Here is a 13,961-nt window from a genome sequence, read left to right as displayed (position 1 = left end):
ATGCTTAAGTTGGGCCCTTTATAAACCGGTTTCGGCCCTTTAGGATATGCTTATGAAAAGACTATTTCTTGGCAGTTTCTTTCTGCACCCCTACATAGGACCAATATTTCAGTAAACTGATTGAACTAAGAAATCTATTAAGACAAATTACTAAGAAACTTATTATAACACAGGCTTCTTCTCTCTTTAATCTGATACTTTTATACCTTAAGAGGGTAGAAAAACAAATAGTGGCAGAAATAAAATATGAAGATATATTTATAAATAGATGTGAAAGATCTACAAGGAACAATAAAAATGAATGATGTCATTTTTTTATTGGTGAGGATTACTCTTACCTTAAGGTGAATGATTTCCAAAAGTTTTGATGTAAAAAAGCATGACCCTTTTACTGAACCTCGTATTCCGCAACAGAAACTAACTTAACAGAGAGTACAAGGTTATAATCAGAGGTATTTTACTTTTTCAGATAAAAAGAAAAGAAAAAGTTTTATTACAATTTTGGTGCTGATTTGTCTCAACTCACCAGAAAATGAGTATACTTTACATTCAAATAGAAACCATACCACTTACTATAGCTACCTAAGCAACTTCTGACATGGTAGAGAAACAATATTGGAATATGTAAACATTTGATTTGGTATCATTGCTTTATGGTCATGAAATGTGGGAAGGAATGAATATTGTCTGCTATCACTAGTTATGTGCAGCAAATAGAATAGCAGATACTGAATATTTATAGCGTTGGCATGGTATTTCTTCAACCTGTTCTGTTCATTAACCGAACCCGTAGCCACACTTTCACTGTAAAAAACTTCATTGTTTCTTTCTTCAATCTCTTCTCTCGTTCCCAGTTATCTGTAGACTAAAATAATCAAGAGGGCATTTTGTATGCGATAAATTCATCAATCATTTTGTGCAGATTTTTTCTAAATGTACTTTGGCATGTATGGTCAGGGAGAGTCATAATAAAAAGATCTTTTCTTCTTAAGAATATGCTGTGTTGCTACAAAAGCATATTTGGCTTCTCAAAATTAAAGGACATACATGTTAAAGAATAAAATTCACTTCCATGTATAAAAATTCTAAACTTGTTACAACCTTAATCATTAAGTTTCTAATCAATGATTTTAAATGCATTTTTTTCTCCAAAATAGAATTCTCTCACTTCAGCCAAATATGCCAAAAGATCTCTTTCTCTTGATGATATAGGAGCATTCTATGCAGAGGAATGATGAACAGTGGAAATCACAAAGAGAAAGAGAGGAGAAAAGAATATATAATTAACAAGTTTTGGCTTTTGACCTTCTTCCAAGGCAAACAAATGAAAAAGGAATTATGTGCATTATATTAAACTCGACAACTTTCTATCCTCTTTTTCACTGTAGCCAGATCAGGATCATGAGTATATAAACCAAAACTCAAGCCACAGTAAGTTCAATGCACCTGAATGATGTTTGATGAAGATAATTAGTTTTGGTCCCTAAATATCTGTTCAGAGTACTTAGTTTGATTGAAGTGATTGCAACTAAATGAAATGACAGATACACCATGATAGAACTAGAGAAAATGAAAATTTATCAAAGATATGTTGACTATAATTTAATAATTTAATACAAGGACTGTATTTACAAATACAAGTTCCATTCAAAATACAGTAAACAAAATAATAAAGCATCCGATTAGTGCAACTGAGAGTAATTAGATTACATAAAAAATACAGTATCAACAAAATAACTTAGTACATAAGTGGTTGCCATTGCCATTTCTATTGATCACGATCTTCTAGCTTCTTCTCTGTCTTGTGGCCATTTTTGTTCAGCACATCATATTCAGAAAGAGGGAACAAGGCCATATCCAACTTCTGTAATTAGTGTTGTGGAGAACATCTGATCCACTTCAGCTTCTACATCTGTTCTCTTGGCGAATCGACCCTTTATACGGGGTCTAGTTTCTGCATAGGCCTTCCTTGAGGCATACCTTATTGTCTTCTCAAATTTTCTTGTCTTCTTTTTCTCCCTGTACCTTAGGACTCTGGCCTCCCTGTCCATTGGAGAAAAGTGGGAAGGCATCATCTGAATGGGAGGTCCAGAAAATAGGTCAATCGTCCCTTTGGGGGGTCTTGTATGGGAAATTGAGACATCCCTCATGGGTGATTCAGGTACAACACCAATATCCAATGTTGAAACTGAAATCTGAGTTCAATGAAAAAAAGAAGCAAACATCAGTTAATAAATATTCACGTGATGACAAGTTCAAGATAAATTTTCTAAGCAGTACTGATATTCATATCTATGATGCTGATGAAACCAATAATTATCATTTTTTATCACTTGAATAAAATATGCATTTCACAAATACCAATTCATTCTAGGGTCTGGTTTGGTTTGTATATTAGGTGCTGCAAAATCCAGCTAAATACACGACTGATAGAATCAGCTGATAAGGTAGCTGGATTTTCTTGACAAAGAAATAACATCTATAAAGAAGTCAATTTTGTGGAATCCAATAAATTGATGAATATTTCACTGACTGATAAATATTCCTATGCTTATGTAATCACTGCTTGAGATTACAAAAGTACGAGAATCTAGGGGTGGCTTTTAACGCTTTAGAACAAATCAGTGACACAACTTCTTTGCTCCTTGGTACCGGAGTATACTGCAGAATAAATTATAATGAGAGAAAAGCAACTGCATGCATATAAGATATAGAAAATTGATCAACTCTCCCATCAACATTTAGGAGAATAAAAAAGCAGAAAGTTTTCAATTGTTTATTGAGGGAAACAATCTTATAGCAAGAAAGTAAGATACTTAATTTTCCTTTAGATTCGTTCCAAAAAAGAAAAAGTGTAAAGGCAAAAGGGTAAAGAGAGCCAAAAAAGTTGCAGAACGAATCGAGACACCATTTATGTACAAATTAAACCAAACATGAAACACGAGCTCGGACAAGTCTAATTAATGGCAAACAGTCCAACAAGACAGATTATGTAGATACCCCAGGCCAAAAACAAGGTAAACAGAACATCAACCAGAGAGTTAAAGCTGGCATTGGACATTCCAGAAAAGGAAACTACTTGTGAATCCAAAACTTCTGCCAAAAACATGTCACGTGAAGGTCAAAAGCAAGAAAACTACCATCTCAAAAAAAGGAACATGCAGTATATGATATATACCACAACCCAAGTCAAATAAAAAGCACCACTTTCCCCCTCTCAAGATCTTGGTTGAGATTTTCAAGAATGAACAATACAAAAGTAAACCACCCACAAGAGTTAAGTGTAGTAGAAGGCTAACGACAGTTCAAACACTGAAAAAAGTGATCATTTTCTGTACGTGTTTGTAACAAAAGAACAAAGAAAACAGAACCCAAAGGAGGAAAGAGAAAAAGGGAATTAGAAAGGCTTACACTTTGACTAATAGAACCATTGTAACTGAACGCAGGCTTAGAATTCTCAAACTCCAAGCCAAGCTGAAAATGCTGGTGCTGCTGAACCGGAACCACACTGTCCCCAGCATAACTCTTCTGAGAAACACCATCAAAATGATGGTGCTGAGTGTAATGATCAGCAGTAGTGGCAGTAGTGGTAGTTGTTGCAGCGAAGTGGTTGTTGTCACCGCAAGAGTTACAGTTATCAACAAGGTCCAAATACTCATCAACCTCACCACTGTACAAGAACCCATTGTTGTTGCTGTTAGGGACAGTGCCGGTTTTGACAGGGTTGAGCAAGAGCCAGGAAGCGGTTTCGTCGTCGTCGTCCACGTCAGCAGCATCGTCGTCGTCGGCGACGTCTATTTCGACGTGGGAGTGGTGGCCGGCAGCTATGGGGAGGATGGGGACGCGGTGGTGGCGGCTGGCGAGAGGGTTGGCGGAGTGGATGTCGGCGTCGCATGAGGAACAGAGGGAGGCGGCGTCGGCCTTGCATAGGAACGCCGCCGGTGCCCGCTCGCAGGCCTCACAGACCCAGACGCGCTCGTGCCAAGAGGAGGAGGAGGTGTGATGAACGCGCCCATCGCAGGAGGAGCAGAGGTAGGCGTTGTGGGCGCGGCAGAAGACGGTGGATGGTGCGGAGCGGCACGTGTCGCACGTGCGCGCCCACGTGCCAGCAGGTTCTCCCTCCAACATTGGTGGACTTAATGGTATTGTCAGAGTAAGTGAGTTTAGTAAGGTTGCGGTTTTGGTGAGAACTAGAAAAAAAAGAAGTTGTGTTGTGTTTGTGTTTTTGTGTTAGCAGTGAATGAGGTTATTGCTGTTTTTGGTGGCTTTGATAGAGGGGGAGAATCTCTGTGCGACACGTGTCGCAAAGTTAGTGGTGTCAAAAAGTTGGGACATTATCTATTTTGTGGGTGGCTGTGCTTTAAGGTGGGCCCATTACAAGGTTTGGGAAGCTGCTACTCTCTCTCATTTCCTTTTGCCTTTTCGAATAAAATATACTGCAATCTTCATGGAATTTGTTATCTCAAACTATTTCAACTTACAATTTTACACCTATATATAATAAATTCGAGTTATATTACATTTTAAATAACCATGAATATTTCTTATTTAAAATTAGATTACGAAGAGTCTCACTACATGGATTCCTTCAACAGAATATGTTCATATCATTCTCCATACTCCATTCAATTCTCCATGTCAGTCCATGCATTACTATTAAAATACTAATTTCAAACCATAAGTTCTCTAGAGTCTATCATAGCTAGACATAGATTTAAATAGAATTATATACACTCAAATGTACTTTACTCACAAATTAATTTGCTTTTTTTATATTTTTTCCTAACTTATATAGTTCATAATTTCTTCTACTTCAAGAAAATAGCAAATAAACTGTATGAGAAATGTTTTATTTACACTATATAAATAAATAAAAATTAATATAATGTAATAAAGATTATTTATGATATTAAATGGTGTGTTCGGATGTGGGTGAAATGTTCCAATTCAAAAATTCTGAAAATTTTAACATGTTTTTTTAAAACTCAAATTTATTTTATAAAATTTTATTATATTATAAAAATAACAAATAATATTTTGAATTTTACAAAATAATAACTCTATAATTAATCATCTTTCAATTTTAAGAAGTAATTAACCAGAAAAATTTGGTAAATCACAATATATTCATGTTTCTTTTCCTTTTTCTGAAATGATAACAATATATACAATTTAACATGGTACTTTCTTTTTTTTCTTGTAGTACTCTTTCTCATAAATCTGATTTACAAAGAATTGATAGAAATAATAAATATATTGGGTTGTTGAAAGTTAAAAAAGAATAGCACTGGAATTAGTCACGATTAAAATGAAGAGGTGTAGGAGGGTAGGTTGGGCCTCCCATGTTGTTTGTTTGGAAAACAATGTTGGAATATTCAAGAATTGGGTCATATCTATCACTTATGCACTCTTCATTGGTCAATCTGATCACACGTATCCCTTACGTCATCTTCTTCCCATAATCTCATTTATTAATAATTTTATTTATTTTTAAATTAGTTAGTAACTAATTAATTATTAATTTTTTACTATCAAAATTAAAATTTAAATAATTGATAGTTAAAATATTGTTAAATAATTAAAAATTAATAATATTTTTTTTTTAAAAATAATATCTAATTTAATTAATATAATAATTAATTATTTTTAATTTTTAACATTGGTTTTTATTTAATAATTAATAATTCTTATCCAATAGTCTTGAGACAGAACTAAAAGAAAATTCTAAATCCTATAAGTTGGTGCATTTATGCATGTCCCCTTAATTAATTGCTAATATAGTTGAATTTAACGTGCAACAAGTGCTGAAATTTCTTAAATGAAAAAATAGGTGACATTAACGTACCTCTATAAGATTTAATTCTGTCTTGAAAGTGCTAACGTGGAGTGGGGATGGATTCATTTACATCCATAAATGAAGATCTAAGACCATGTGCTCCTCTTTTCTTCCTCTTTAGATTTGTTTGCTTTTGTTGTTTTGAATCAAAGAAAAAACCTCTGCATTCCAGAATTAGGTGTGGTAGATAGACCCAGTTCAAGTAAAAAAACATATCTGCATGGGATGTTGGTACGTATGTTGTTATATTTCCTCATTATAGTAAGAGAATGTTTCACTTTTTTAATAAACTAACTCACACTTCTTCCTTTCTACCTTTTTTAAATGACACACGTGAAGTGCCACTTCATCAGTTTAATATTGTTTTTTCTTGATTGTGTTTTATATTCTTCTGGGAGTTCTGTCTTCTTATATTATATTGCTAAAACATTTTTTAATAGTCGTGCCAATTATTGGGATGTGTGATTAAACAACATTGTACAATTATGAGTTCGTACGTAAGTAACCTAATTTTCATGCAATGAATTTGTGACTAGAATTTGGCATGAGACATACAATTGGATGATTGAAAATAACTTCCGTTGGCAGTTGGAAGTTGGGCCAATTGATATGAAAAGTAATATAAATTTCTTGTAAATAGGTTTAGAAAACTGTAGGTATAATATTGTTGTATTGATTACATAACACGATGTTTTTTTTTCAAAACATAAATTGTTGTGGCAGAGATTAATTACGAAACAGACAGACTGAAAATGTAGGTCTAATGTGTTGTAAATTTGAATGACAGAAAGGGATTGAAGAGCACCTAGGAAGAAAATGTGTAACTGTTACATGTTGTGGAGCATTCAGTGTGAGACACCTATGTACACATCAAGAAATGTGGTAGGGCAACAATTCTTAAAGGAATTTTTCACTCAATAATGGGAAAGACTCTAATTGGCATATATATTGAACTAGAGAGCATGAGGCTTATGAATTAATTATGAGCTGAATCATGGGTTAGATATTAACATGTCAGTAAAAAATACTAATTAAGTAGGCAAGATATGTGACATATATTATAAATACCATGAGCCGGTTTTATGGGATTGTGTTAGGCTTAAAGTTCACTTCTTAATATGGTATCAGAGTCATTTAAAACCTATCATAACAAGTGTTTGTTGGGCATATCGTGACACCCGTTATCGGACCATTATTGGATTACCCATAATATGTGGTTCAACGCACGAGCTGTCAGTCTCGGCGTGAGGAGAGTGTGTTGGAGATCCCACATCGACTAAAGATGAGAATATTTCATTGTATATAAGTGGGTGTAAACTTCACCCCATGAGCTAGTTTTATGAGGTTGAGTTAAGTTTAAAGTTTACTTCGTAATATATTATCAAATAACATAACAAGGGAACCTAATAAATTTATTGTAAAACTATTTAGAGATAAGTCTAAGTTTAAAAAACAAGAGTGTGAAATGAAGATATATTCTTACCTCACATAACATATATATATATATAACATATTTTATGTTTTCTAAAGGATAAGTACATTATCAACAAGAAAGACTTATGAACATATTTATCGATTTATTTTATGAATATTTATGCAAATATTTGTTATGTTTAGAATTAGAGGTGTGAGCATGACATGTTTGAAGCTTATTTGGCAGAGTGGTAAGTTTTGTGAGAGTGTATGGTGAGGTGGAAGCAACTGAAAGCATGATGAGTGAGATAAAGTTGGTGAAAAACTATAAGATCGAATGTGAGTGTGGCACGTAAGAAGAGAATAGATGAGGATGCATGTAGACCACAAACAAAGGGGTTGGTGGTCCTGCCTTTTAGGACGTTTACCCTTATCTCTTCTCTTAAGTTCTTCACATGGTGGCTTTTGGATCAGTGAAGAGCTTTTCATTTTCATCCATTGCTGCTCCAACAAAACATGCATGTCTCTTTTCCCACTCATCCCCATCAAGATCAAATCTTTACTTTGTGGCCACAAGAGTACTAATTCAATTTTCATTTCCCTTCAACTTCATACTCTAAAATTCACCCAAAACATAAACATTCTTCACATTTTATATACTTTTCTTCTTCTTTTTTATAATCATTTTCCCGTTTCTAATTCACTTCACACTTGTCTAATTTATTGTATAAGTGTTGGATTATTTGTAAATATTTTATCTAACTTTAGCGATGAAAAACAAGTATTAATTGATAGAAATTACATGGGAACTTTTGATTTTGTAATTTGTCCAAATAAATGTTAAAGGAAACCTTTTTTTTTTTGTCTCGTGCGTCCTTTTTTTGACTTTTGACAAAGGAGTAATACAATTGGATGTGATGCTCATATAAGAATATTTTAAATTAAGCTTTAATAATTAGTAAATATATTATGATAAATATAATCCAAAGCAGAAACATGTTACATATAATACTAATTTATTGTGTATCTTGTTAGTGAACATTTAAGTCAATGATTACTATCACAATGTTGAACTAGATTACTATCACAATATTGAACTGCATTAAATTTTAATATTAGTGTAAAAATGTTGATTTATATGAGAATAACTTTGAAAGTGTTTTTATTACTAAATATTGTCTATCAAAATGCGGTGACATTTATAAAATTGAAACGAGTGTTGTTGCTATTGTTGTTGTTGCCGCTATCGCGATCTAATCGCTTCTCTTTACCATTGTTGCCTTTACGTACAAGGTTGTGTCTCCATTCGTCGCTGCTACCGTGAACTTGCCACTTCTCTTCACCACCGTTTTAGGACACCATGTGTGCTGAATTAGGAAGGATCTAAAACGGTGACTTTTACTATAGTCGTTGTTTTAAAGTGAATATAAAACCGCGGTTAAATAGTTGTTATCTTTGCTTGAAGATAATATGCTCAAAGACAATAATCCAATAACTACTTTTTTATTGCTAAAATGATTGCTATGATTTAAACTTTTTTTTTACCAGTGTAATAAAAGGTACATGTGATTTATTACTGAATTGATAATATATATATATATATATATATATATAAATAATTTTTGTATGTAACATAATATTAGTTTTATAAAATAATTTTGTATATGACTTTGATTAATATTAATTAAGTTTTTTTAAAATAAAGTTTGCGAGACCAAAATTATTATCTTTTAATTTAGAAAACAAATGAAATTTAAATTTAATTTAAGATATTCAAAATATACTTTAATGATCCAAATGAGTTTTTACGTCACATTTTTAATTATACACTTAATTGTAGACGTAGATGTCGTTAATTCTGTTAACCACAATGAATGTAACAGTATTTGAGAGAACATTAAAACCACTTATTAAAACTGAGAAAGACTAAAAAGACAATTTTTTTTTAATTTTAAAAAGTAAAATAAAATTCAAATTTGAACAAATACAAAAATATTTAAGTCAGTATTTTATTTTTTGTCAGAAAATCTAAACAGCAAATACGAATATGATGACTATTAGAATCAACATCTCAAGTCATAGCATCTTGGACTTAGGAATCTTTTTGAAATGGTTTCCCACTAATATGTTTAAATATTTATTTTAATATTTATATAAATGTAGATGTTAATGATAATTATAGTTCAAACTAAGTGGCTTTTAAATTTAAAAAAGTTATATATATATATATATATATATATATATATATATATATATTCTGTTTGTCTATAGATTTGATTAACAACATGAGTGATCACTCGTTTTCAGGATTTAATCAGTGAACCTTAAATGATGAATGGTTACTTAGCAGTTACATGACTAACAAAAAAATTTGTAACAATCAACTCAGAAAATACCACATGATCAACCTATAAATATTTACTATTGAAGAAGTACAATCTATCTAATCTCATACTCTTAATTCTCACATTGCTAAGAACATATTATTCTTGTGCTCCTACTGACTTAAGTATCGGAGAATCTTTCTAAGGTGGATTTCCCATTTTATATCGAAAACCAGCTGAGAACTCATCCTCAAAAAACTTCTGATTCTCAACGAGTTGCACTTTCAATTTTATTTTCGATACAAACAATATATGTAAACTAATTATGTGAAATTAAGTTAAATTTAAACTCTATTTGTGTTGGAGATTCACATCAACCAGATGTACAAATACTTTATAGTATATAAATAAGTATAAATCTCACTTTAAACTAAAATATTTATAATATCATATCAAAGTTATTTATTTAGAAACTATCTTAATAAGGTTTGTTGGATTTACTAAGAGTATGCACCATGCTTATAGAAATTTTGGTATGAATTAGATGTTAAAATAGTGTGGGCCATGCATGTGAAGATGGTTCCTAGTTGATGATAGAATTAGGAGAGGTATCGAAAAAGAGTCAACATCTGAAGGAAGGGTTGCACTTGAGGGGAATGCAATTAAGATAAAGCAGTGAGAAAGTTTGTGGGATTGAAGACAATGAAGATATGCAGGGTCAGTGTTTTTGATTGTGATGCCGACAGTGCAATAGGTTGCCAAAACTTGTGGCTGAAAAGTGAGGAAATGGGTTGAAACGTGGAAAGATTGTGTAGATCACAGTATTGGACATGGTTTGCAGCTAGATTTTGTTATCTTAACCTGCTTTCTTGTTAAGTTAAGCCATGTCAAATGACAGCCACACAATAACACCAACCATTTCAGCCCACAAACTTCGGAGAGACACACTTTTCTCCTAAGTATTAGGTAACACTTAATTCAATTATGTCTGGTCATTATCTACCTCTCCTTCTCCTTGCTTATATATATATGAATGCCCCCAACCCTACAAATTGAGAGAATAATCAAAGGGTAAAGATAATAACATGAGTTAGACTCTCTCCAATAACATGTATTAACCACACAATTAGTGATATAAGACATCAAATCGACTAAAGATTATAATATTTCATAGTTTATATGTGGATATAAACCTTATTTTATAAGTTGATTTTATGATATTGAGTTAATATTATAAAAAAATTATTAAATATAAATTAATTTTATAAATAAAAAATAATTAGTGACTATATTGATTAAATTAAATACTATTTTAGAGACTAACAAATTATTGGTTTCTAAATTTGATTCTATTATTGATAAATAGTTAGAATCTAAATAATTGATAGTTAAAATCTTGATAGCTAATTAAATGTCAATTTAAAAATTATTTATTAATAATAGAAACTAATTTAGAAATCAATAATTTTTTAGTCTCTAAAATAGTATCTAATTTAGTCAATATAACAACTAACTATTTTTTGTCTCTAAAATTAATTTTTATTTAACGATTTTCTTTTTTTTTAAGCTTAAAATTTACTTTTCAATATTATATTAAAATCATTTAGAGTTTTAATAACTGGTATGAAGATATTTTAATAAATTTTGTTTTATTTTTTTTTTATTTTTAACCATTGTAATATGACACTACAAGAAAATCATGAAATAGAAACCAATTTGTAGAAACCAAAATAATTAGTTGCAATAGTAACTAAAATAGAGACCATTTTAGAAACTAAAAAGAAATTTGGTTTCTAAATTAGTTTCTATTATTTTATATTATTGTTAAATAGTTTCTAAATTGGTATCTAATTAGCAACTAAAGTTTTTGCTACCAAATTTAGAAACTAAATAATTGGTAGTTAAAACCTTAGTTGCTAATTAGATACCAATTTAGAAACTATTTAACAATAATAGAAAATAATATAAATTAATTTATAAACCAATTTTTTTTGTTAGTTTTTAAAATGATCTCTATTTCTATTTCATAATTTTCTTGTAGTGTGAGTTGTTGTGTTGTGAACATATAAAACACACATTACCATATATGAAAAATACTTACAAAAGTGTAATTTAGACACCAATATATGTTTCTTTTCTAACCCTTACTTTGATCGTATTTTAATTTTTGTACATTATCAATCAATTAAAATTAACCTAAATATATGTTTTAAAATACTTTTTATGTCAGAGTATATTTTGAAATAATTATTAGTGTTATCATACATGATTGTAACTATAATTTTTAAAGTATGATTTTTTTTGTCATTTTTTAATATTTGAAAGGAAAGTTATGTATATAATTCAAGGAAACGAAGCAATGTATGTGAAAACAAGGAACCTAATTCATTTTGAGAGTGATAGATTCTGAAATAAGACTTCTGAGACACCCTAAAATACAAAGTAGTTTTTGTCTTTCTCTCTTTAGGCAAATCATGAAAGAGAATTTTTCTCAAAGGATGATTAGTTACATTTGTCTAAAAATAATGAATTCGTTTGATAATAGTGCTATACTAAATATTTTTGTAAGTCATTGTGATTTTTAATAAATGATTTACAAATTAAATTTTAATATATTTTTTAACAGATGATAAATAGATTTACAATTCAATAAAGTATCTCATATGTTGATGTTTGTTCTGAAAATTTTATTTCGAAAAATATCTCATTTGTTGAGCCTACTTATTTTAGAAAACTAGTTATGAAAATTTTGTTTTAAAAAAGTTATACATTCTAGAAAGGTTGTGTTGGAAATCTTATTCTAGAAATTTTGTTTTGGAAATCATGTTCTACAATTTTGAGAAAGCTTGCTTTGAAAGATTTTCAAAACACGTAATATATAAGTTACCTTTATAAAGAGTAAAATGGTGATTTAAAAAATTATGGGGGTGCAGGATGAAAAAGCCTAATATTTTTGGGCTAATGACTTTTATTAAAATTGAAGAAATGTGGCTCATTCCTGAACGGGTTAGCGTTTGCAAATTATTATTTTGAAAATCAATCCGAGTTCAGGACTGAAGGCCATAGCTAATGAGGCCTTACCTATTCAATCATGGGGTATTTCTTATTGCACCCCTACACTTTTCTTCCTGCACCCTTACATTCTTTAAAATATCAAAATTATCTTTGATAATTTTGAGTGATTCTGGAATAGGGGTTACGTAAGAAAAAGGTGTTTCTAGAATAGAGGTCCAAGAATATGTTTCTTAATAATATAAAAGTTTTTGTCTTTCAAATATTCATATTTGTAAATCAAATTATAAAATTCTGGATATACAAGTTCAAAACTAATATGTCACTTCTAGATTTGACCATCTGGAAGTTTACCTGGACAACATAAATGATCTTTCGGATACCAAGATCCATAAGCAAACATAAATATGTTATGGATCCCGATCTTCAACATCATTTACAACACACTATTCTAGACATGGAAATTCAAAACTCATAACTCACTTTCGAATATGACCATTCAGAAGCTTAAATGAAACACGAAAATGACTTTTCGATTATTTAAATTTAGAGTATATAACAATCATTTCCGGACTTCTACATCCGTAAACAAACATGAAACCAAGGGGCAATATTGAATTTTAATTTTATGTTGGGTGGATGTATTAAATTATATGGTGTAGAGAGAAATTGCCTTCTTCCTTTCACAAAATAAAGCCCATGGACTGTGAAACGTAAAAATCTGTTCTTTGTTCCATTTTCTTTTAAATCTTGCTCTACAGGATACCCTAAGATATTATTTTTTGAAGTATTTAACTTTTCCCCTAATAATTCAACCACAATAACAATAAAGTAGCATTACGACACACTCACACACACACACAATATTTCACCAACAAAATTTCAGTGAAATATTAAAAGTGCTTCCAGTATTATTTTTTTTAATCTTTCACTATGAATACTCTAACTTTTAATTTTGATCTTTTTTGTATAACGGTGAAATATATTTTCATCTTTATTATTGATTTTAATAGTTAACCTAATAACTTATATGAATACTTAGACTCATTAACATATATAAGTTTATTAAAAACATAGATTAAGTATAAAAAGCAAAATAAATATTGAAGTTACCTAAGAGACTAGATCAAGTAGGTGGATGAGAAATCCTATTGTTAGGTAAAGGGGTACAACACTTATGCCTAGCTTTATATAGAAAGAATAACCATTGCAACTTTCCCTGGGACAAACCTAAATGGATCAACTACCAAAGTAAAGGACCGTTGCACCTTACCATGGGACCACTTAAGTGGTTCACATTTTCATAAACATGGATTATGAGTTTATGGTCGTGTGTTATTGTTGTTAATGTAGTTTGAATTTCAAAACCATGATGT

At 30.7% G+C, this 13,961-nt stretch overlaps 1 protein-coding gene across 1 annotated transcript; it reads right to left on the bottom strand.

The window, feature by feature from the left end:
- Positions 1–1,576: 1,576 nt before the first annotated feature.
- Positions 1,577–4,467, bottom strand: LOC137823361 (zinc finger protein CONSTANS-LIKE 2-like). The gene is made up of 2 exons (XM_068628463.1): positions 3,412–4,467; positions 1,577–2,195 (listed from the first exon to the last, which is right to left on the bottom strand). Exons 1-2 carry the CDS (start codon positions 4,126–4,128, stop codon positions 1,833–1,835), a joined length of 1,080 nt encoding a protein of 359 aa, XP_068484564.1. The 5' UTR covers positions 4,129–4,467; the 3' UTR covers positions 1,577–1,832.
- Positions 4,468–13,961: the final 9,494 nt, after the last annotated feature.

Source organism: Phaseolus vulgaris, chromosome 8 (genome assembly GCF_000499845.2).
Source record: "Phaseolus vulgaris cultivar G19833 chromosome 8, P. vulgaris v2.0, whole genome shotgun sequence".
Classification (NCBI taxonomy): Eukaryota; Viridiplantae; Streptophyta; class Magnoliopsida; order Fabales; family Fabaceae; genus Phaseolus; species Phaseolus vulgaris.
This window is presented reverse-complemented; position numbering and strand designations above follow the sequence as displayed.